The following is a 25,503-nucleotide window of genomic DNA, read 5'->3' as shown; positions in this document are numbered from 1 at the left end:
TCTGGCTTAATGTTTAGTATTAAACACCTTAGGTGACATGCGGATATTTCCCATCTTGGGAGATCAATTACAGAATCAGCAAACCACATTTAAATGCAATTTTGTGTTTTCAAATTAATTTGGTATTTGTCATGGACCGCTTTTGGTGACGTTTAACTATTAAATCAATTTTCCAGAAATTAATGTTTTCTCTGTTCCTCCTGCATGTGTTGGAGGCAAGTCTGTACAAAAGCTTTTGTAACTGGGTAAATAATGGGAGCACCACGTTACCCCTGTCGAGAATTAACTATTGATCAAGAGTAGTCTCCCTGGAACAAGCTACAGCCCCGGGGTACCATGCCAGCGGAGCATGGAGACTCCTACCTATATCCTGGAGGTTGAATTGATTGAATATTCATGCATCATATCAATTGTAAATGGGCACGGCTGTGTGGACATTTTTCTCAGAATGTTTACACAAGGCCGGATTCAGCTTCAGGTTATACAATCTATAATAACAAAGCATTCGGACAGTGCACGGATGCCTGCTAACCAGACCTCACTGCTAGTGCTCCTTCCTTAAAAGAAAGTGAATGCTGATTGTTTAACAATTCCTAAGGATTTAGCACCCTCTTAAGTCCCTAGAAAATGGTACCCCAGGTACCCCGTATATGGGTACTAAAGAGGATCCCTAAGGGTTGAGCAGATATGCCCCTGTAATGTCTAGCTGCACTGCTGGATATTACAAGTGAGCAGGGAAGCAATCTTAAGGTATGTACTGGGCAAATCGACTTTCCCAGCTACACAATGGCTTCACTCAAACCTATGGTGGTTGGTATCAAAACCCTTGTATAAATACACCCACACTGATTCCAGTGATGGATTTATTCACACCTGCACCCAGAGGGTACCTTAGAGGTACCCCCATGAAACCTTCTAGTCCTCTAATGTGCTGGCTGATTGGTTCTGTCCAGCCTGCCACCTCAGACTAGTTTCTGACCCACTCGGAGGTGAAAGCCCCACTCTCACAGGTCAAACAATGGCAGCTATGGCAGGAGGAGTTTACACCTCCTCCAGCAGGATAGCTAGTAAATTAGCATGGCAAGGCAAGGAGCCTCAAAGAACACACCACCTTGGATATGTGAACCTGTCTTTCCCAAGACCTGGGAGATGCCACCCCCTGCCCCGAGGCCCATTTGGCACCATGTCAGGCAGAAAATTGGCTATGCAAGGAGGCGGGTCGCACCTCCATGCTAGTCACATCCCTAGGATGGTCTACCTTAGGTGAATACAAAAATTAGGATCCCACCATCTTGGATTTTGGTGGAATTAGGAACTCTGGGACAGAATGATGCCCACTTCCCACAGGGAGTGGTCATCAAGAGTGTGTAGTGGCCCCAGGGGTACGTAGCCCATTAGCTTCTACCCTTCACTCCCCTTAATGTCCCTAAATTGAGTACTTGGGTGGCCCAGATACCAGAAAATCAGATTTGACTACTAGGAACCGAGGAAGAAAGAAGAAGAACCGAAGAGAGCGAGCACTGAAGACCTACCCAAAGATTGGTACAAAACCCTGCCAGGCCGCTTGCACTTCGACTATCACTGGGAACGACTTTGCCAAAAGCTGGACATACTCCTCAAACTCTTGAAGGACTGCCCAACACCTCAACAATTGGGAAAGATCTCCAAGCATCTGCTGGTCCACTGTGTTGCTAGCCATCGAGCTCACCAAAGGAGCAGCGCGACAGGAGAAAGGCCTTCATGCTCTAGGGGATCAGATCTGTCTCAGGAGCCGCCCAGCACCAATACCCTGGCTACCGGAGAAGTTGCAGCGACCCAGGATTGTTGGTGGTCCAGTCAATACTCCAACAACACGAGGCATGACCTACCATCTGTTGTGTCCTGCTGGACACAGTCTAGTATTTCGCCAGCCACTCCCTCGAGGGCTAGCCCACACACCCACCCCACACATCACAGGCATCACCGGTCAGGTGACCCTGCGAATAAAAGAGTCCGAGTGCACGTGCTCGTGGCCAGGTCTAGTACACCACTACTAATGAGTGTGTCTCACTTATCTACAAAGTATGTGGGCCTAGAGCCCAAGACTTTACACCATCCAGGGACGTCAGGATCTACCAGGCCAGCCCGGAAAGTGGACCTGCTGCCCTGTTTCCCTCTTCACCAGGTAACCAAGACCCAGAGTGAGCCTTTGACCAAAGGGGACCCGATTTCTCAAAGCACCCCTGCTCCACAGCCCGAGTCTGAGGGAGGAGACTGTGCGAACATGGTCCTAAAACAGGAGCTGAGCCCGCCATTGGGTTTGGCCAGACTGGCTCCCCCAATTGCCGCCTGCAGCCTCTTTCTACAGGGACAGAGAACCACGAGAGTCTTCAACAGTGTGACCCTCCGGACAAAGCCCCACTGCACCAGAGCCCCCAGCCGGAGATAGAGTAGACAGACGGTGTCCCTGTGTGCCCAAGAACCTCAAGACTTGAGCCCCCATGTGGGTTCAACCAGACTGGCCCTCTAGTCCCCGTTTGCTTTGCAACAGGACTGTGTCCCATTGACTTTAACCGGTCACCCGATGCTGAAAAGCACCACTGCACCGGGACGCCCCAGAGCTGACCAAGGTGACCTGTTGGTGCTGCCATGGACCCTGCCCCATACTTACCTTAAGTCCAGAAGAACAGATCTGTAAGTTGTTGACAAGTGACCGTATGCAGTACATGTTTTCCTCCATAGGATAACATTACTGCTTTAAAGATACAAATACAGAGCATTTTCAATTTCTTGAAAAATCACTTTCTCGAAGGGTACTTACCCAATCATGAAGTTCTTGGTGTTAATATATGTACAATAAGTATTATTTTTCTAAATTGGTATGGATCTCCTTTTTGAATGTGTGCGCATCATTTATTGACTGTCTGTGCAACAAACGTCTAACACTCAACTTTGAGAAGCCGAATGCTGCTCCACCTCACTACCCCCAAAATAGAGCACCTTGGGATTGCTAGAACTAATGTATGATGATACAACGCGTACCATCACTATGCGGTATGTTACATCACGGTCTTGGCAACGCAAGTCGTTACATCGACTTGCGTTGGAGGGCGCTGGATTTAGGAATAGTGTGAATTACTATTCCAACTCCAGTCTACCTACAGTAGGGAAGGTGTTGGAATAGTAATTCACACTATTCCTTAGTGAAGAGCGCCCTCCAGTGCAAGTCGACGTAATGACTTACGTTGTGAAAACCACGATGTAACCATACCGCGTTGCAATGGTTGCGTGGTAAAGGATGTTTCCCGCTAGAACAAGCCCTATTGTCCATTTATACAGGGATACTTTGACTCTTTACACAGCATACCTCTTTTTGGCTTACTATATAAAGACACAGCAAACACAATAAGATGAACGGAGCATTGAAGCTTTTCAGACACTCACCCCCAATCACTATTAGATCTGGGTTGAATCCATGATCGTTCTTTTGCTTACTTCGCCACCCCAGTTCAGACCCAGCCATATGCAAATCAGTCTTGACCCCGTTTCTCATGGGAACAGTCCAGCCCGAACTGCTAAGCCAGCTCGGTCCCACGATGCTGGTTTCTGGTCAAGGGAGGCTTGGTAGTTCGGGCTGGACTGTTCCCATGAGGAACAGGTTGAAGACTGATTTGCATATGTCTCGATCTGAACTGGGGTGGCGAATGATGATGGATTTAACCCAGATCTAATAGTGACTGCGGGTGAGTGTCTGAAAAGTTTCAGCGCTTAGTCCATAATTCTATTGGGTTTGCTTTGTTTGCCATAAGTTGGCAAGCTATGCCCAGACATGGGTCCCTAGCTCACTTTGCCAATGGATTCAAGCTAGCCTGGCTCATGAGGGGATGTTACCCTGAAATAGGTCTCAGGATGCTTGTTTCCTGTCCATAGGTCATTAATGCACACTAGGTGGAGGTAGCATTGTCTTAATTAGCGGCAGTATGGTTTTTCAGAAGGGCTGCATCTGTGGACGCTGCAGTATTCCTAGTTTTTGCCCTGAGACGCGCCCCAAGGCAGCATTTTCTACCATTCAAAATACTACTTTTCAACCATTTCTAAAAATACTTGGGGGGGATTTATAGGTTTCCCCAAATTTTTCCTGGACTGGAGTTGCAATACTAAATAAGCCTCCTGGAATTTTTGGGGGTAAGTTGCTCTTTCCCCAGATATACTTGGAGTTAGATTAGTAATTTTGACCTCTGTGTCCGCCTCGCCCACTGCTGACCTGAGGGCGACAATTGCTAAGGCTGCTTCGGCTCATGGTGACCATGTTGAGAGACAGGTTCTTGGAGTGCTAACTGCACACATTTCCCTTTTAGTGGGACTGTTTGGACGGTAACTAGTCCTCCTTGTGTTTGCAGAAAGTCTGGTCTCTGAGCTTAGACTTACTGGAGGACAGCGACTTTGGGTGGGCGCATCCCCACTTGGAGCAGGTTTGCTGCTTGGAGCACAACCTGCCCGGTTTCTTGTGTTCAGTGATGTGCAGCTTCACCCCCACTCCTGAGTACCATTTTGGGTGCATCAGGGAGCATTTATCATAAGACTGGAGTTGTGCCTAGATCCTAGACACCACAGGTAGAAATCTTGTGAATTTATAGCAGACCTCTGCTTCCTGCAGTCATGGCCCAGTTTGCAATTTGTGGTCTTTGGGGGGAAACATTTACTTTAGCACATTACCTAGAATCAAGTTTATTGGAGTTGGTAAACACAGACAATGAGTAGATGGGAGCAGGACTCCGGATGCGCATTGTTGAGCATGGAAAGAAAGGAACTGATGTTCGTACGCAGGGGTGGTGCATGATAGCGCCAGGTGTAAATTCAGAAGGTGAAGTATCTGCAGTTAGAAGTACCTTGTAGATTATCTCGCTGCAGCTTACCAAATTCAGAAATCTGGATGAAGGAGACATGCGGATCAATAATAGTTTGCTTAAATCTTTAATGTTTATTGTCAAAGTTAAATAATAGTATTGTCTCCGCACAACATAAAGCAGATAACTAAAATGTATAAATATGACAAGCAAGGACAATACACAATTCCCAATTATAACAAATGAAGAAATCGAGATCCAGTGTATTCTAGAATTGAATAATAATCAACATAACGCCCTGAAACACAAACATTACTTGTAGAGTGTAATAATACTCGAAGTAAAACATCGAAATAAAATCCAAAAACATTAGCTTATCACCTGTTATACAGATGTACTGCCCTGAACAGCTACCCTAGATCAACGAACACTGCAGTCTTGTTCCGTGTCACCCTGCAATATCTGTAGTCCATTCTTTCCCAGAAGTTCATGGTTCAGTCCAGCTGTGGCAACAAAAAGTCTACTGAAAACCACCCTCTGCCTTGCTGGTAAACCAAATGACACCATAATGTCCTTCACCCCAAACCTTGTTTTCTCATCCCTGAAGACATCTTTCCCAGTCAGTCTTGCATGATATAGCTGTGAGAAGAAAGGTTTGTGCATCATGATCTATCATAGCTTTATCACTTTTAATTGCAGCCTGCATTACACTCTCCACTTGGCTCTCTGAAGGGTGGTAATTACAGTGCTTCCTTTGTCAATGTTTCAGCTAAATTTCTGGGGGCAGCCCCCCAAAACTAGCTGTGGTGACTGACTCCTTCTCCGTGTTCAGCAGCTCTCCAGGTGCTGTACTCAGTTCAGCTATTAGTGATTCAGTTTGAACCACAGCACCCTCGAAAAACCCTAATAAATATCCATGTGGGTCAATTTTATCAGATGATAACACGTTCGCTTGCTTGCTGCAGCCATGCTGGGGCACCGGGAGATCCTGCAGCCAATCCCTCATCTGTTTATTGTTGCTGTGGTGGTCTTCCTTTAAAAAAAAGTTATTGCCAGCTTACACGATACGCAATTCCGTTGACCCGTGCTGGTTATATTGCTGAACCAATGGTAAGGGATGCAGGCCTAATTGGTGATCGTTATGTCAGATTCCATAGGTTTGATCGGTTTATTATGAAACGTTATAACAAAAGCAGCAGGCCTGGCTTATTTGTTGTGAAAAGCATGTGTTGAAGTCATAAATTCAGATAAAGCAAAGCACATCTTCAACATAGTAATCTAGCTCCGATCGAGTAACTACCACCCATCACCCCCTCACAGAAATCATGTGATGACAAACCTTTTCTTCTTAAACAAAATAAAGAAAATACAAGAATCTATTGATTCTAGTCATAAGGATATGCAAACTCTACCTGAAAATAATAATCCTAATACCATGGCCACCTTCCCTTGCTTAAACAAAGAACAACTCATGGAACTACTAACTAAAGTAAAATCTGACTCACCCAAATAGGTCTGGCCCCGAAATATACAAAAACTCCTTTTTTCTTCCTTTTCCTGATGAGGGATGTACTCAGGCACCGATTCTACATGGGATCTTAATGTATTGAATTGCTGCAGTGGGCCTCAGAGGTGTTGCCCTAAACTGGATAAAATCGTTCCTAAAAGACCAAAAGCAACAGTCCGTCTTTCACCATATACCTCTGCCATTAACAGCCCGAACTGTGGGGTAACTCAGGGCTCCTCCTGGTTTCCCTAGCTTTTCAATACCTATATTCGACCCCTCGTATATATATTCTACCACAAAAAAAAAAGGTTAAAATCTACAATTAGGCGGATGACATGGAGCTGATCTTTCCCAATCGATTAGACAGCTGACTCCAAGGAGTTTCTAAGGAATACCATGCAGCTCATTAAAAAACGGACGAACTGCAACAAGTTAAAACGTAACTCTGATAAAACAGAGATTGTCATCCTCAATAACAAACAACCTCTGGACCCCCGCTCACTGGCCAAAGGAGCTGGGCTCCGAACCTACTCCCAAGAGTACGATAAAAAGTCTTGGCACACAAATCGATGGAGACCTATCCATGAAATACCAGATAAGGTCGGGCACATCCTCCCGCTTTCTCCAACTTAGGAAATTCAGAAGATTCTTCAGTAGAGAGGCCCGCATTCAAATTATCACCCTGATTCTGTCAAAAATTTACTATGCTAATGCCATCTACCTAGGTCTCCCGAGTAACCAAAAATACAGACTACAGAGGATTCAAAACCAAGCTGCCAGAATCATTTATCAATAACCTAGGCAACTGCCAGATTAGGCCACTAATTAAGGAGCTTCACTGGCTCCCAGTGGAGCAAAGATCTATGTTCAAAACAGGTTGCATCTTACTTAAAGCCACAGCATAGGCCCCAAATACCTATCCTCAAGGATTCACGGATATTCCCCGAAAAGCACTCTCAGATCCATGCAAATGAATCTATTGGTCGTCCCAAGATTCACACGCAAACGGACAAGAGGGTCACGTTTCTCCATACAAGGACCCCAACTTTGGAAATCGCTGTCCATCGCCATCAGACAAGCAACAGACTACATGTGTTACAGGAAACAGCTGAAAACATGGCTCTTCACCCCAACATACAGTTAATCATGGACCGATACCGGCTTCCTAACCCAGCGCCAAGAGACCTGTGGGTGTACGTGCGCTCTATAAATACCCCATACCATAACAAGGCAATAGGCTTTTACAGGAGGATTAGTATTACACTGTGATAAACCAGTAGGCAGGTGTTTGGTTACACAGAATCTTACAAATTACCATGGTAGGTAATGGCATATGCACATACAAATACATACATAGGTTTTAGACAGCCGTCTTCTGCCACTGGTCTGTGGGAGTGTAATTTACAGACTGCTTCCATCGATGGCAGCATAAATCTAACAGGCAGTGTGCCACCTACATGTGCCATCTTCTCTATTGCCCTGTAAATTATGGCATTTGTTTCAACACATGCACATTTCCCTGGAAAATGAGTGTGCGTCATTGCCAGGGCTGCTATGCCAGTACGTAAGTTTTCCATTTTCCCCTTTGGTGGTCCCCATTCAAATCTTTTTTTTAGATTTTAGAGAATATACTATAATCCCTGGACAATGATAAGATGCTTTTCACTTGTTTTTCATTTCACCTACGGTATGCCTCACCCTGTGCTGCTACGGACTCTAAATCAGGCAACGATCATGGAATAGTATTGGTCTATAACAGAGGTTCTTAACCTAGGGTCTCGACACCTACTTGGGGGCACAACGGTTTGGAAAATCAGTTATTTACAGAATAATTAAATCCACACATTAAGAAGCAAAGCTTAAAACTGAAAATTTTAAAGCATTCTGTAAAAGTGACAGGATTGGATATTGGAGGCAAAAAAAAATATATATTGTTAGTATCCTTAGCTTGATTCGTGTGAGCAGCGCAAGTACAGCAAACAGAATAACCGAATACAGTATGGAAGAGAGGTGGCCTCAATTTAAACACCCCAGATTCCAGTAATGGTTCAGCTGGAGTCCACAGAAGTCAAAAGATAAAGCACCTCTGGTCTATCGTGTACAACTAGTTAATCATTCCCAGATGGCCAGCACACTGCTGCTAAACAGTTGCTATAATGGAAGTTTAAAACAATGATACTCTATGTAGAATACCATCGCTAGGCAGCCAGCTGCTTCTATGGGTAAATTTGTTACTGCAAGCAAAAGCCCACCATATTTAAGCAGCAGCACATTTTTTTCTACTTTTAATTTATCTTGCATATGTTGTTGAGCTTGCTTGTGTTTTATTGTGGTTGTGCAAGTGAGCGACAGCAAGAATGGGTGTGTGAGTGGATGAAAGGATGCAGGAGTGCAAGAATGAGTAACATAATGCATGTACAATAACTTACTGAGTTCCTAAACCATGGTTAACCACGTTTCTCAAAGCACTGTACAATTCATGCAGAGTCCACCCACGTATATTATGCACGACCTCACCTAATGTGTCTAGCTGTCCTTGCTCCAGAGAAGTTTCATCCACCATGAGGGATGTGTTCCCAGCCAGCTGCAAGAGGCCGCTTACCAGGCGGTTAGCAGTGTAGTCTTTGCGCGGGATAAACTTCAACTCATTCATGGTCTGTATGGTCATTCGCAAATGGTAGGACTGCAAGAAAACATACAGCAAGGTGAACCTACACTCGAGACAAAGCCTTCAACTACATGGTTTTGGAGTCTATTATTTTTCCCGCAATTAGGAAGCAGCATTTGTGGATTTCTGAGAATGTGAAATGACAGATGAGGAGCAAGGAAACGTGGAGATGCTGGGGGTGGTTGTGGAAGTGGGCTTACGCAGTCTCGCTGCTGGATAGATGGAGTGATAGGGTGGCAATGCTAGGTGTTCATCAGATGGGATGCTTGTTATCAGACGTTTTTAGGTTTGAGTAACAGTGATTACAAGATTTTCCTCACTTAGAGCACATCTTGAAGACACCAGCATTGCAATTGTCCTAAACCGAGATGATGTGCTGACTGAAAAGTTACACTGTCATACCACAGAGTAGGCTTCCTTCACCTACAGGGTAAGTGCGTCACATACAGTGCACTGAGGGGCAGATTCTCCCAATTAAACACACCACAGACCCAGCATAGACCTACAATGCAGGGAGCTTTTTACTTGCCGAGAACACGTATAGCACAGAAAGCTATAGTGTAGGTTTCAGTACAATTGGCTGACTAAGGTAAATTTTGAACTGGTAACCATTAGTCCCCTCTTTAGCCAGACACAGCCACTTCTGCTGAGTGAAGAAATAGGATGAAAAATTAAGAATTCTAGGGTGTCAATGTGTGGTTCCAACAGCACTAGACCTCTCCCTCCTCACCACGATGGCTTCCTACCAAATGTCACCTCTGAAACCTTTAGGGGGAACACCAGTTGCAGGAGTGGTGTCTGAAGAAACAGCGACTGATGAATATCAATACAAGAAATACTTGGAGACTGAATAAATAATTCAATGTGATGAATATACATATAGACATTTTCTTTGCTACTTAAACCTATTCTAAACATCACCAGTAAAGGTACACCGACACTACAAGACACCCCTATGCCCCCTCCTCACACCACATCCAAATGCACCACCATGATAATTGTCATTCTGGTATAAAATAGAACACTGAGTTAACTGGCTTTAGCCTGGTTAACTATCTTCTTCGCCATGTTTTCTTTGCCCAAATTTTAGGAAATTCAAATTTGTCATTTCAAATAAACCCATATGGCTGGGTTCAAACTGGAATGGCATGGTGAGCAAAAAAAACGATGGATTTAGGCCCAGATCTCTGTACTGGGGTGAATGTATGACATTGTTCTGCATTCTGTCCATCAATTGTTATTTTTGCATTTGTCACCCCGAGTGGGAAGGGTATGCTCAGACGTGAGTCCCTTGCTCTCCATGCCACTGGAATCAAGCTATCCTGGCTGATGAGGGCTGAAAGCCCGAAACCGGTCCTAGGATGCTTGTTTCCAGTCCAGGGAGGACCTGGCTTGGCAGTTCGGGCTGGACTGTTCCCATGGGGCACAGGGTCAAGACTGATTTGCATATGGCTGGGTTCAAACTGGAATGGCATGGTGAGCAAAAAAAACGATGGATTTAGGCCCAGATCTCTGTACTGGGGTGAATGTATGACATTGTTCTGCATTCTGTCCATCAATTGTTATTTTTGCATTTGTCACCCCGAGTGGGAAGGGTATGCTCAGACGTGAGTCCCTTGCTCTCCATGCCACTGGAATCAAGCTATCCTGGCTGATGAGGGCTGAAAGCCCGAAACCGGTCCTAGGATGCTTGTTTCCAGTCCAGGGAGGACCTGGCTTGGCAGTTCGGGCTGGACTGTTCCCATGGGGCACAGGGTCAAGACTGATTTGCATATGGCTGGGTTCAAACTGGAATGGCATGGTGAGCAAAAAAAACGATGGATTTAGGCCCAGATCTCTGTACTGGGGTGAATGTATGACATTGTTCTGCATTCTGTCCATCAATTGTTATTTTTGCATTTGTCACCCCGAGTGGGAAGGGTATGCTCAGACGTGAGTCCCTTGCTCTCCATGCCACTGGAATCAAGCTATCCTGGCTGATGAGGGCTGAAAGCCCGAAACCGGTCCTAGGATGCTTGTTTCCAGTCCAGGGAGGACCTGGCTTGGCAGTTCGGGCTGGACTGTTCCCATGGGGCACAGGGTCAAGACTGATTTGCATATGGCTGGGTTCAAACTGGAATGGCATGGTGAGCCAAAAAAAACGATGGATTTAGGCCCAGATCTCTGTACTGGGGTGAATGTATGACATTGTTCTGCATTCTGTCCATCAATTGTTATTTTTGCATTTGTCACCCCGAGTGGGAAGGGTATGCTCAGACGTGAGTCCCTTGCTCTCCATGCCACTGGAATCAAGCTATCCTGGCTGATGAGGGCTGAAAGCCCGAAACTGGTCCTAGGATGCTTGTTTCCAGTCCAGGGAGGACCTGGCTTGGCAGTTCGGGCTGGACTGTTCCCATGGGGCACAGGGTCAAGACTGATTTGCATATGGCTGGGTTCAAACTGGAATGGCATGGTGAGCAAAAAAAACGATGGATTTAGGCCCAGATCTCTGTACTGGGGTGAATGTATGACATTGTTCTGCATTCTGTCCATCAATTGTTATTTTTGCATTTGTCACCCCGAGTGGGAAGGGTATGCTCAGACGTGAGTCCCTTGCTCTCCATGCCACTGGAATCAAGCTATCCTGGCGGATGAGGGCTGAAAGCCCGAAACCGGTCCTAGGATGCTTGTTTCCAGTCCAGGGAGGACCTGGCTTGGCAGTTCGGGCTGGACTGTTCCCATGGGGCACAGGGTCAAGACTGATTTGCATATGGCTGGGTTCAAACTGGAATGGCATGGTGAGCAAAAAAAACGATGGATTTAGGCCCAGATCTCTGTACTGGGGTGAATGTATGACATTGTTCTGCATTCTGTCCATCAATTGTTATTTTTGTAACTATCTTCTTCGCCATGTTTTCTTTGCCCAAATTTTAGGAAATTCAAATTTGTCATTTCAAATAAACCCACTTTTTATTGCTTTTCGTTAGAGTTCAAACATTTCCCCTAATTCTTTACAGACGCAGTGACATTCTGCCACACCTAAAGGAGACCAGCTTTAATATGGAAATGGATGCTTAAGGAAGCCATGTTATTCCTAGTAGCAGTACACTCTCCAACTGAACCGGCCACTAAAATACAAACATGAAGATTATGGTACTGGAATCGCAATCTTACCGCTGGTACGAGCTGCTGAAGGACCCGGTACACAAGCTCTGTAAAGGCACTATTTCTGGGACAGCCGCTCAAGTTCAGGGTAAACTTCCCTAATGGCAGAACATCCCTGCGTGAGTACCTGTGGGAAGAAAAGGAACAATAAGAGAACAGGGACCTGCTTTAGTGAGACTTCAGCCTACAACATGTTCCATGCGAAGAAATCCAGAGACAAACGTATTAAAGCCCAGTTCCATTAGGGCAAGCTTAGGGTACTCTGTGACCCCGAAAAACTCCTGGGCGTTTTATATTCCTTCACACTGAAGATTGTCAATTTGTATAGGTTGTCCGAGTTAACCAAAGTGTGCACAAGCTAATATACATCAAGATACCTTTACCGCAAGTTACTTTCCACTGTTCAAAAATGTCATATTATCAACTTTTGGGAACTAGGAACTGGCCAGGAAAAGGACTACTATCTGCATTTTCACCAAGCTCAACTAATGTGATCCCCACATGGTAGGCACTGCCATATGGTTAAATTCCCACATTAAACCTAACCTCATCTTTTTTCTGAAAGCACAGGAAGCCCCTTGGAGATAAATGCAGGATAGTGATGTGTGTACACTAGTAACACAAGGGATCCCATTTGCTAGGGGTGCTATAGGTACTATGCTTAATTTCCTCTCATAGTCTGGGTAACATCACTGACTTGCAGAACAAGCATGTAGAATAAAGTGTGTATGTTTTGTTGCATTCAAATATAGAGAGCTGCATCTCACAGAACTGTTTGATGCTATTAAGACTATGGAAAGGCACAAATACTGCCTTGGTTGTGGTAATGAGATCAGTGATCCTTCTATAGATAAAACAAGATCAGTGTGGGAGTAGCATATGGCGAGCCACAGCCATAAAAATATAGGAACCATTCCGACAGCTGCATTTGGGATCAAATGGAGATTGAGCCATTCTACCGGTACAACTGGAGAGATGCAGGTTGTGCCGACGTAAATACCTATCCAAAATAGCATCCTTCATTGCAAGGAATTTACTTTAATGCCACTCACTAAATGGTGTGCGGATGCTCCTTGGGTATCTCTGAACGAGATTCTCTTGTGAAGAGTCGTTTTGGAAAGCAAAGTTTAGGTGAGGCGAGATCTCGCCTTTTGACAAAGCTCCTTAGGCTGAGCACAAAAGAAGAGTCTCCAGTTTTCTCCTGAACTCTAGCTTTTCCAGCTACAATTGGAGTAGTTTCATGGGGGTAAAGGAATATGCTACTTACCAGTATGCATCTGTTCTTGGCATGTAGAGCTGCAGAGTTGTACACTTAGCATAGGTCGCCATCTGGTGTTGGGCCCGGATGTTTGCAGTTTGTTTTTCTTCTTGGACCGTGCTTGGAAGTCACGAGTTTGGTGACTCCTCCTTCGGTCCGTACTGCGCATGGGCTTCGGCTCCATCCTCAGATTGTTTTTCGCCAACAGGGAAAAGATGGAGCGTAGTAATAACAGTGAGAAACCCATGTGTGTTGTATCTAAATAAGATGGACTGGAACGGATACAGGTAGCCGGGGAGGCGGGTGGGCGTGTACAACTCTGCAGCTCTACATGCCAAGAACAGATGCATACTGGTAAGTAGCATATTCCGTTCGAGGCATATGAGCTGCAGATTGTACACTTAGCATAGATTATATAGCAGTACCCAACCTTAGCGGCGACCACCGGTATCCGTTGCAGCTGTTTGAAAGAGTGTTTTTAGTACAGCCTGGCCCACCCTAGCTTGCTGCTGGGAATGCACATCTACACAGTAGTGTTTTGTGAATGTGTGCGGTGTAGACCATGTGGCTGCCTTGCATATGTCATCTAAGGGTATATTCCCTAGAAAAGCCATAGAAGCCCCTAACTTTCTTGTAGAGTGGGCTTTAGGGGGAACAGATAATGTTCTCTTTGCCTTCTGATAGCAAATTTGTATGCATTTTACAATCCACCTAGCTATCCCTGATTTTGAGATGGGGTTGCCTTTATGTGGTGGAGAAAAGGAAACGAACAACTGTTTGGTCTTCCTGAAGGGTTGCGTTCTTTGCATGTAATATAGCAACGCTCTTTTCACATCTAGTGTGTGTAAGGCCCTTTCCGCAACAGATTGGGGTTGCGAAAAGAAGACAGGTAATTCCACTGATTGATTGAGGTGGAAGGGGGTAATGACTTTGGGCAGGAACTTCGGATTAGTTCGAAGTATGACCTTGCTGTGATGCATTTGTATGTAAGGTTCCTGTATGGTGAACGCTTGTATTTCACCAACCCTTCTAAGGGAAGTGATAGCTACAAGGAAAGCTGTTTTCCAGGTGAGAAATTGTAGCTCACATTTGTGCATTGGTTCGAAGGGCGGACCCATTAGTCGTGTAAGGACCAAATTTAGATTCCATACAGGGGAGGGTGGTGCCCTGGGAGGAATTACTCGTTTAAGGCCTTCCATGAAGGCTTTAATAGCGGGCACTCTGAAGAGTGACAAATGCTGTCTGTTTTGTAGATAGGCAGCGATCGCTGCTAGGTGTAGGCGTATGGATGAATACGCTAGGTTACACCTGTGAAGATGGAGCAGATAGCATATGATGTGTTGTATGGATGCATCTAGAGGGTTGATTGTATTGTTACGGCAGTACATTACAAATCTTTTCCACTTTGCGGCATAGCATGCTCTAGTGGTAGGACGTCTGGCTTCCATGATGATGTTCATGCAATCAGGGGGAAGGTTAAGGTACCCGAATTCTAAGATTTCAGGAGCCAGATCGCCAGGTTGAGCTGAGCTGGGTCCGGGTGCCTGATTTCTCCATGGTTCTGGGTTAGGAGGCATGGGGAAAGGTGTAGTTTTTGATGTGGTACCACTGATAGTTGTAGTAGCGTGGTGTACCACGGCTGTCTGGCCCACGTCGGAGCTACCAGAATGAGTGTGAGGGAGTGCTGTTGTAGTTTCCTGACCACTAATGGAATTAGTGGGAGAGGTGGAAAGGCGTATGCAAATCTGCCTGACCAGTTCATCCATATCGCATTGCCCTTGGACAATGGGTGTGGGTATCTGGCGGCGAAGCTTGGGCATTTTTTGTTTTCGTGGGTGGCGAAGAGGTCTATTTGAGGATGCCCCCACTGTTGGAAGAATGGGTGAAGAACTTGTGGATGCAGTTCCCATTCGTGTAGTTGTTGAGTCTGTCTGCTGAGCAGATCTGCTATGGTGTTTTGTACGCCTGGAACATGTTGTGCCAGGAGAAAAATGTTTTGGGGAATTGCCCATCTCCATATGCTCTGGGCTAAGCGGGAGAGCTGGGGAGAGTGTGTCCCCCCCTGTTTCTGTATATAATACATCGCAGTCATGTTGTCTGTGCGAATGAGGACTGCTTTGCCTGAAATCTGCTTTTGGAAAGATTTTAGGGCTAGAAAGATCGCCAAAAGCTCCAGATGGTTGATGTGGAGCGTTTTTTGCTGTGGCGTCCATAGACCTTGCATTGTGAGGTGTAAGAGGTGCGCTCCCCAGCCGGAGAGCGATGCGTCCGCTGTTAGAGTCACTTGGGGAACCGGGTCCAGGAACGGCCGTCCCTTGGAAAGGTTTGTGGTGTTCCACCACTGCAGAGAGTGATGTGTGCGGCCGTCCACCAACACCAGATCCGTTAGCTGACCCTGGGCCTGGTTCCACTGTTGTGCTAGGCACTCCTGAAGTGGACGCATGTGGAGTCTTGCATGGGGCACTATGAAGATGCAAGACGCCATCATCCCTATGAGCTTCATAAACACTCTTGCTGGTAGAGAGTGTTGAGGAAGGAATATTTTGCGTAAGGCTAGAATGCCTGTGATTCTGGCTGGGTTTGGATAGGCAATACCTTTTGAGGTGTCTATGGTGGCCCCGAGATATTGCTTTGTGTGAGATGGTATGAGGTGGGACTTTTGGTAGTTCACCGTGAAGCCTAGCTGATGAAGCAGTTGGATGGTGCTGTTTGTATGTTGCACGCATTGGTGGTAGGACGCGGCTTTTATGAGCCAGTCGTCTAAGTAAGGGAAGACGTGAACATGTTGACGTCTGAGGTGTGCTGCTACTACTGCTAGGCATTTGGTAAACACCCGTGGTGCAGTGGTGACCCCGAAGGGGAGAACCTTGAATTGGTAATGTTGCCCGTCCACCACGAACCTGAGGTATTTTCTGTGAGAGGGGTGTATTGGAATGTGAAAGTACGCGTCTTTCAGATCCAGTGTTGTGAGAAAGTCTCCCTGGCAGAGGAGTGGGAGGACTTGTTGTAAGGTGACCATGTGAAAGTGGTCTGAATGTATGTAGGCATTTAGAGGCCGGAGATCCAGAATGGGTCTGAGGGTCTCGTCTTTCTTTGGGATTAAGAAATATAGGGAGTAGACCCCTAGATTTCGTTGATTGTCGGGTACCTGCTCTATGGCGTGTTTCTGGAGGAGCGAGAGTACCTCTTGTTTGAGCAGTGTGGAATGCTCTTGGGACATTGGACGGTGCCTTGGTGGGATATTGGGTGGGGTAGATGTTAGCTCGAGGCAGTACCCTGACCGAATGATTTGGGTCACCCATTTGTCCGATGTTATGGACTCCCATACGTGGATAAAATCTTGTAGTCTGCCCCCGACCGGAGTGGAATGGTCTGGGGGGAGGGAAGGGGAGTCATTGTGCGGGTGGGGTGGCAGAACGGGTATTGTTGGTTTTGCCCCTGCCCTTATTGTTGTTGCCTCTGTAGCCACCTCTTTGGTTGCCCTTTGAAAAGGTATTTTGAGGAGGGGATTTGTAGGAGGTAGAGGCATTATCGGTGGAGGAGCCTCTACCTGTGCCACGAAAGGACGAGCGTCGAAAGGAACGCTTAGAGGCTTGGGTCTGGAGCGCTCCCATAGACTTCGCTGTGTCTGTATCTTTCTTCATTTTTTCGAGCGCTTCGTCTACCTTTGGGCCAAAGAGTGTTTGCTGGTCAAAGGTGTGATTAAGTATTGATGTCTGGACCTCAGGCTTGAACCCTGATATCCTGAGCCAGGCATGGCGGCGAAGCAGGACACTGGTGTTTATGGCTCTAGAAGCAGTGTCTGCTGCATCGAGGGCACACTTAATGGAGGTGTTTGTGATTAGTTTGCCCTCCTGTATCAAGTCATGAGCTTGGCGTTTGTATTTCTCTGGAAGGTGCTGCATAAGAGCCTCTAATTCATCATAGTGTGCTCTATCATATCGCGCAAGCAGTGCTTGTGTATTTGCAATGCGCCACATGTTTGCAGCCTGGTAGGCGGTGCGTTTACCAGACGCGTCCAGAAGTTTAGATTCCTTGTCTGGTGGTGGGGCATCTCCTGAGGATTGGGAGTTAGCCCGCTTTCTAGCTGTGGAGACAACTAGGGAATCTAGAGGAGCAGGGCCCTTGATGTATGCAGGGTCTGTGGGTGCCGCCTTGTACTTCTTCTCTATTCTAGGGTTTAGTACTCTGGCTCTGACAGGGTCTTTGAATACCTCTGTAGCGTGCTTGGTGACACCCTTAAGCATGGGTAAAATAGCAGTGGAACGATCTTGTAAATCAAATGTATCCAGTAGGAAGTCTTCTTCCACTGGTTCCGTGTGCATGTCCACCCCATGGTAGTGTGCTGCTCTCTGCACTAAATGGTGAAACCCTAAAGAGTCCTCTGGAGGAGACGGCCTTGATGGGTATAGGTCGTCTTGAGGTACATTGGGTACATCAGGGTTATTATAATCCTCCCATGGATCTGGGGTCCCTGGTGGGGTGGGATCCATTGGGGCGTCCCCTGGGTCATTGTCCGGGTCCCCGTCATCCGGATCTGGGGATGGGGCCGGATCGTAGTGAGGTAAAGGTGGAGGGGGTGGTGGTGGGAGGGGGGGTGGCAGTGGGGAGGGTACTCTAAGGGGAGAAGTGGCTGAGTCCCTCTTTTTGGGTGGAGGAGGAGGAGCCGGAGCCTCAAGGCGACGCTTCTTAGTAATCACAGTCAAAAGGCCAGTCTTTGGATCTCTGGACAAAGTCTTTTGTAAAGGGTCTGGTGTAAACAGAGCCAATGGCGCCGAGTCGTCTGTCGGCACCGGCGATTTCGGAACCGGAGGTTTCGATGTTCTGTGTACGCCTTGCTTTTTGGAGGTCTCCGTGTGTTTCGGCGTGGAATGCTGTTTCGGCGCCGGAGCGTCGGTGCCGACCGATTTCTGTTTGTGTTTGGTCGGCGCCGAGTGTCCAGGTTTCGGCACCGGTGGTTTCGGAGTCGAGCTGGATTTTGCAGGCTTCGGTGCCGAGTGGTGTTTATCGGCACCGGGCGTCGGCTGGCTCGATCCCGAGCTGCCGTGAGACTTTGAGTGCTTCGACACCGGGCCCGAAGGTGGGGTGATCGAGGCTTTGGTTTTGGTTTTGCCCAGGCCGGCAGGCGAGGGGGTAACCGGAGTCTCTTTGGTTTTCGGTGCGGGGCTGGGAGGGGGCATTGTACTCACGGCCCGCTGTCCTGGTGTTACGTCCTCCAGGTCGGAGTCGTCGGCCTCGGAAGCGCTGACGATGTCTTCTCCCAGTTCGGTGTGTGTCTGCCCCGAAGCTTCGGCGTCGTCTCCGAAGATGTCCGGTGGAACTGTCGAGGATGAGTGCGCCATGGTGCGTCGAGCCCTTCGATCTCGGATCGTTTTCTTCGATCGAAAAGACTTGCAGGCGGGGCAGTCTCGAGCCTCGTGTTCCGGAGAGAGGCAAAGGTTACACACCTGATGGAGGTCGGTGTGGGGAAATTTAGACCCACATTCTGGGCACTTTTTAAACGGAGTCCTTTCCATCGGCCGGGACCGGAGTCGCGGAGGGCCCGAAGGCCGGTGTCGATGTACGGGATGGAAAAAGTGCCGCTTCGAGAGATGAAGATGATGAAGGAACTCGAAGAATCGAGGATTTTCCGTCGAGGCTGGAACCGTAGAAGTTCGAAGCCGGAGCACGAAGTATCACATCCGAGCCCGATGGCGGAAAAAAACAATCTGAGGATGGAGCCGAAGCCCATGCGCAGTACGGACCGAAGGAGGAGTCACCAAACTCGTGACTTCCAAGCACGGTCCAAGAAGAAAAACAAACTGCAAACATCCGGGCCCAACACCAGATGGCGACCTATGCTAAGTGTACAATCTGCAGCTCATATGCCTCGAACATACCAATTTGTGGAGGTCCTATATTTGGGCGAGGGAATGTATACAAGTCAACCTCCAGCACAAGCTTAAGTGAGGGAATGTAGCCAGGCCATGACAAGAAGGCCAGCATTAATGCCCCCCTCGCTCGGCACTGGCAGTGCCATTGTGGGCCCTTCCACATACAGTGTCCAGGGAGAACAAGATCACTGCATCGCCTCCCAGCACTGGGAGACTAGTGTGGGGGAGACCGAGAACAAAGCCAGTTCTCCCACCAGTACAAGGGGGAGTGTATGCCAGATGAGTGGGGGGCCAGCTAACCACGTAGGTTTTGGGGTTCCTGCGTTGTTCGCCACTGCAGTGTGTGGGTGCCCCATAAAGGTAGGGCCATACACTATAGTAAACTGTTGCTGCCAGGCGATAACCCCTAAAAAAAAAAAACTATAAACAAAAATTGAAAGGAGCAGCCCGCAGGCACAAAGTTATCATATTGAACAACGAATACCCATAATTCCCAGCACGGGCTTTCTTAATTATGTATCCGTTACGGTGGTGGCCATGAGGAAAAGGCACCATGAGGAAAGAATTGCTGTGGTTGGGGACTGCCAGTAAAGAGGCTGCTCTCCCTCAAAGAGCTCTACTGTTTTAAGTTTGATATTTAAGCATGCCTTCACATGCAGTGACTGTATCTTCAGATATCTCACAGTAGAGAGTTCAAGTGTGCAGTTGAAGAAAAAAAGAAACAGCAAAGAAGGAGAACTATAATTTGAGTTACTCCTAACAGTGTTTAATTATGAGTCAGCAGTAAGCATAATTCATCCAGCATGGAGGTTCCAGGATGTCCCATGGTACGTGTGAAACCTACAGTTGAAGGCCAACTCAGAAGCAGAGTCTCAGAATTGCACAGCCAGTGAATGGGCGAGATAAACCAGCATCTGTAGCGAGAGCACAACCAAAGAATAACACATTTCATTACCAATGCTTGGTCTGAGAAGAAATAAGTGAATGAATGTGCTTTTCTGCCTCTTTTCGGGTGCCCAAGACCCATTGAGGTATAATAAGGACGTTCAAATAACTATTATTTGCCCAGTGTCCGAACGCAAAAAAGGGAGAGCTGCTGGCTCCTTATACTAGTATAATTTTTTTTTTTATAGGTACGCAAAGTGTGATATTTAATATGAAAAATACGGAAGATGTATGCTTATCATACTTCGTAACTGTAGACTGATTAAAACGTATTCTGTATTCCAATTAGGCAGCTGGAATCTTTAAAAAACTGCTGTTCCAATGGTCATAATGGTCAAATTTTCAGAGGGAAAATGTGAGCATTTTGAAGCACATTAGACCCCCAATCTGAGTGCTTTACATTTGTGAGAATTATAGGATTTCAGACCGATAAATGATCTGTGCTCATTTTATGCTTTAATTATTATTAAATACTTTACAGTAGATGGGAGGAGCCTAGCGCGCAACCAAGATGGCCGCGTAGGCTTGTGGCTCCCGAGGGCCTCCGCAACCTCCCACGTCTATCCTGTCATAATCCTGATTTTTTCGACGGCCTTTTGTTTATGATCTTGCGCTAAGGTGCCACTCGTTTTCCGAATCAAAATTGGACTCCGGGAACCGGTTTTTTGGCGATCTGAAGTTTGCGGCCTTCTCCGGCCTTGGTCCCGGACTCGGGTTGGTGAGGTGCCCGGCTGCGAAGTGAACAACAGCGGCATGCCAGGCTGGGCCTGCCCCGGGAGGCTGGGCCTGCCCCGGACCCCGCACTTTCACTTTCGGTTTCGAGTTGGTCTACTGACACTGATGAGGAGACATTGGGAGAGCTGCGCCGAGTACGGAGTGCAAAGCCTAGTCTTGACCTGTAAACGGGCCTACTTCAGTTAGCGGCCCGGATCTCCTAGCCTTCTTCCGGGTGCTGACCTTGCTGATCGCAGACGATGACGACAAGAGTGGATTGCGACAAACTGAAACCCAAATCTACCCGGAGGGGAGCCTATTCCCAGGCCAACAATATGGACCGCTATGCGCAGCCAAAGGGATCCCCTAGTGGATCACGTAAATCACCTGAGCCGCCCAAGGAGGCCTCGGGTGCATCACCCGAATTGACTCTGCTGGATGTCATGGGGGTCATTGAGGAGATGAAGGTGACTGTGAACCAACAACTGGATACTCTGGCCAACAAATTGGACTCGGTGCTGATTGATGTCACCTTGGTCAGAGCGGACCTGTCGAAAACCAATGACCGGGTCGACTCGTTGGCCCAAGCGTCGTCGAGCCGAACGGTAGATGTGGCCGCTTTGCAGACGACGGTGCGGAGGTTACAGCTCATTAGTGACCTGACTGAGCGACGCCTCGAGGACTCTGAAGGCAGGGCCAGGCGGAACAACGTCCGCATTATCGGCGTGCCCGAACGATCGGAGGAGTCTGCTGTGGATCTCTTTGTGGAGGATCTAGTGGTGACTCATCTAGCACCCAAAGGGCTGAGCAAGTTCTTCGCTGTTGAACGGGCCCACAGGGTTCCAGGGGATGCGCCTAAGGTGGGGGCCCCCCCGCGGCCGATCATTGCCCGACTTTTTAATTTTCGGGATAGAGACGCTATCCTGCAGGCGTCGAGGGTGGCTGGGCCATTACGATTTGAGAACTCTAATGTTAGCTTTTACCCAGACTTTACGCAAGCGGTTCAAAAGCAACGGATGGGTTTCTCGGCCATCAAACGGCGCTTGAGAGACATGGACTTCAAGTATGCGATGCTATTCCCGGCTAGGCTGCGGGTCGAGCTAGATGGTCGCTCACACTTCTTCGACCGGCCGGAGGCGGTGGCAGAGTGGCTGGATGCCCTGCCCAAGAGTCGGGAGCCGGAGGGTCAGACGACGGAGAGCGGAGAGGGTCTGACGGAGTAGGAATGGAACAGTGATTTTGGCGCTGGACTGCACTGGTAACGTTTTGCACCTATGGCTGCACTGGACTCCAGTTTGTGACACTTTGCCCCGTGGTGTTTGGAGGTTGCGGGGGGCTTGCTGGGGCCCTTTCCTCCTTCTGGGGGTTCTTTTTTTGTCCTTTTTGTAGTGAATTTTATATTGGGGCAACAGGCACACTGCAGGTTGGGGGGGCTGTTCGGGCTCACGCAGGGGTGCAGGGAGGGGGGAGTTTTGTTGGGGTTGATGGGGTGGGGTTGGGGGTTGTTTGTTTGTTTCACAAGGCGGGGTAATATTTCATGTTGTGCTACTATGATTGTGCTCCCCGGGAGAGGGATGTTTTGTGTTGGGAGGGATGGGGGGTAGGGGGCTGAAACTTCTTTCCTGGAATGTGAATGGGCTGGGGGACAGGATAAAGCAGGGGGTAGTCCTGCAGTTCTTGAAACGTATTTCGCCTGACATTGTGTTCCTGCAGGAAATGCACCTCATAGGGAACTCTTTCCATGCCATGAACAGACGAGGGTATCGCCTTCTGGCCCATTCTGGTTTCACCTCTGGCTCGAGGGGAGTGGGCATTTTAGTCAGGACCTCTCTCCCATTGGTGGTGGATGAGGTGCTCCACGACGACAGAGGGTGCTACACTGCGCTGGTGGGGAGGTGGGAGGGTAGGTTGATTACGCTGGTCACGGTCTATGTGCCGCCGGGCCTGCAGACGGCCACCTATGCCGATTTGGGAAGCCTGCTGCTTGGGCTTCCGGGGGGGGTGTTGGTCCTGGGGGGGGACTTTAACGCTGTGGTTTCCGGAGTCGAGGATCGATACCCCCCTAGGGACCTCCCTCGGGCCCAGAACTGGCTGGGGGGCTTTCTGGATACCCTGGGACTGATAGATTGCTGGCGGTTGAAACACCCTGGACAGGCGCAGTATACCTTCCATTCCGGGGCCCATGGTAGTCTTTCGAGGCTTGACTATATGCTAGTGCCTGCGGCCCAAGCTGGGATGATCAGGGAGGTGCGACATTTGGCACGCGGTATATCAGATCACTCCCCCCTCTTGTTACACCTAGATATCGCCCTGGGGGCGGAGGGGAGGGTGGCGCCGATCAACCCCTGGTACCTACGAAACCCCATGATTCGTGCAGACCTGGTTAAGTCTCTGGAACACTACTTTAATGACAACGCGGGGTCGGTGTCTTCCGCCATCTCCCTTTGGGAGGCCTTTAAGACGGTGCTCCGGGGCCAGGCCCTATCTCTCATTTCCTACACCAAAAAATGCGCTGCGCAGGAGGTCGTTCGGCTAGAAGATGAGATCACTGAGTTGGAGAGTGATTTGGAGCAAGGTGTTACGGATGATAGATTGCATGTGTTGGAGCTTAAGCAGGCCGACTATAAGGCGCTGGTTACTGAATCTGCTAGGAGTATGAGCAGGGAGCAACAGGGGCGTTTGTATGATATGGGTGATAAGGCCGGGAAGTTGATTGCTTGGTTGGATAAGAAGGAGAGAGCGAGTCGAGTGGTACCGGAGGTTGAGAGGGTGGACGGTGTGTGTGTGACGGACCCCGGTGATATAGTTGATTGCTTCGCGGAGTATTTTCACGGGGTCTACTCTCCGGTCTCAGAGCGCTCGGAGGAAGACTCTCGACTGCTGCTTCGAGACATTACTCTGCCTTCCCTATCTGATGAGGATAAAGTATTGATGGATGCGGCCCTGTCGCCAGATGAGATTGCTTTGGCCATTCGCTCTATTGCCTCGGGTAAGGCCATGGGTCCTAACGGACTTCCCATCGAATTATACAAGTTGCGCCCAGATGTGATTGCGCCTTATCTCCGAGACATGTTCCTTGAGGCTAAGGCGGCGGGCTCCCTCCCCCCTGACCAACGTCTTGCTACTATTGTGGTTATCCATAAGGAGGGGAAGCCGCGGGATCGGTGTACTTCTTACAGGCCCATCTCCTTGTTAAACGCGGAGCCCAAAATCCTCGCCAAGGTACTGGCCAATCGTCTGATCCGGGTTGTGGGCGACCTGATTCATCAGGATCAATCCGGCTTTATACCCCATCGCAATACCGCTTTGAACCTGCGGCGATTGCATGGCGTCCTTGCTCGCGCTCCATTCATTCGTGAGCCGGCCATTTTGGCGTCCTTGGACGCTACCATGGCGTTTGATACCTTGGAATGGCCGTACATCTGGGCAGCATTGGCGAAGTTTGGTTTTGGCCCGGGTTTTATCGGTTGGGTGAAATTGCTTTATGACAATCCACTGGCACAGGTGGTGGTCAACGGACGTGTGTCGGCTCCCTTTGTTTTGGGTAGGGGCACCCGACAGGGATGTCCACTGTCTCCTCTTTTTGCGCTTTGTCTGGAGCCCCTTGCGGAGTGGTTGCGGTGGGAACCCTCGATGCGTGGCCTTAGATGGACGCCGGAATACGAGGATCGGGTCTCCCTATACGCGGACGATATCCTTTTGTATCTTGCATCACCGCGCAAATCGCTCATTGTGTTGGTGGATGTTTTGAGCTCCTTTGGTCACAATTCCGGATTGGTCATCAACTGGGCTAAGTCCTGTGTATACGTTCTTTCCGGGGAGGCCCCCCCCCCCTTCCGCGGGGGTGCCCTATCCAGATTGCGCCGTCGGGATTTACGTATTTGGGAATTTTTATAACACTGGACCCGGTGGCCCGCTACGAACGGAATCTTCTCCCCCCCCCTTCAGCGCCTAAGGGCGGATGTGGCGGTTGCCGCTCTCGCCACTTGGCCGGGCAGCACTGTTCAAAATTATGTCGCTGCCACGCTTTTTGTACGCCCTGCAGAACACCATGGACGTAGTGCCGGCCCGTTATTTTCATGAGGTGGAGTGTCTCCAGCGTCGATTGTTTTGGGATGGGCGGCCGCGGATTGCTCTTGCCAAACTAACTCTACCGTGGTATGATGGGGGGGTCGCCCTCCCTGACATTAAGCGATACTACTGGGCCTCCCAGTTGGCTGCCGTCAATCACGGGATGTATGGCCCTGCTTTGAACCCGGCTTTTGAGATGGACAAATTGCTATTGCCGGGCGGAGACTATAAATCGAGCGCTATACTCGGGGTCCCTTGATGCGCGGTTGACGGGCCCCGACGCGGGTCGCGGTACAGGTGTGGCATGCAGCAAATGCGGCGATGGGGTGGAGGGATCGTTTGAATCGGGCTACGCCATTGTATGCGTCCCAGCGTTTGGGTTATCTGTATACTACGAAAGGCTTTGATAAGTGGGATACGATTGGTATCAGCACGGTAGGGGATCTCTGGACGAAAGGGAAATTTAAGACGTTCGACATGCTGAAAACTGAATACCA

At 48.5% G+C, this 25,503-nt stretch overlaps 1 protein-coding gene across 1 annotated transcript in view; it reads right to left on the bottom strand.

The window, feature by feature from the left end:
• The window catches only part of MCMBP (minichromosome maintenance complex binding protein), a 176,227-nt gene that overhangs the window by 9,072 nt on the left and 141,652 nt on the right, over positions 1 to 25,503 (bottom strand). The window contains exons 11-12 of the mRNA XM_085602822.1: positions 12,155 to 12,272; positions 8,851 to 9,016 (exon numbers count right to left, since the gene is read on the bottom strand). Coding sequence (XP_085458948.1) covers positions 8,851 to 9,016; positions 12,155 to 12,272 — 284 coding nt within the window. The remainder of the gene's footprint in view (positions 1 to 8,850; positions 9,017 to 12,154; positions 12,273 to 25,503) is intronic.

This window comes from Triturus cristatus, chromosome 1_2 (assembly GCF_964204655.1).
Source record: "Triturus cristatus chromosome 1_2, aTriCri1.1, whole genome shotgun sequence".
NCBI lineage: Eukaryota > Metazoa > Chordata > Amphibia > Caudata > Salamandridae > Triturus > Triturus cristatus.
The sequence above is the reverse complement of the archived record's forward strand: the minus strand, read 5'-3'. Positions and strand labels throughout refer to the sequence as shown.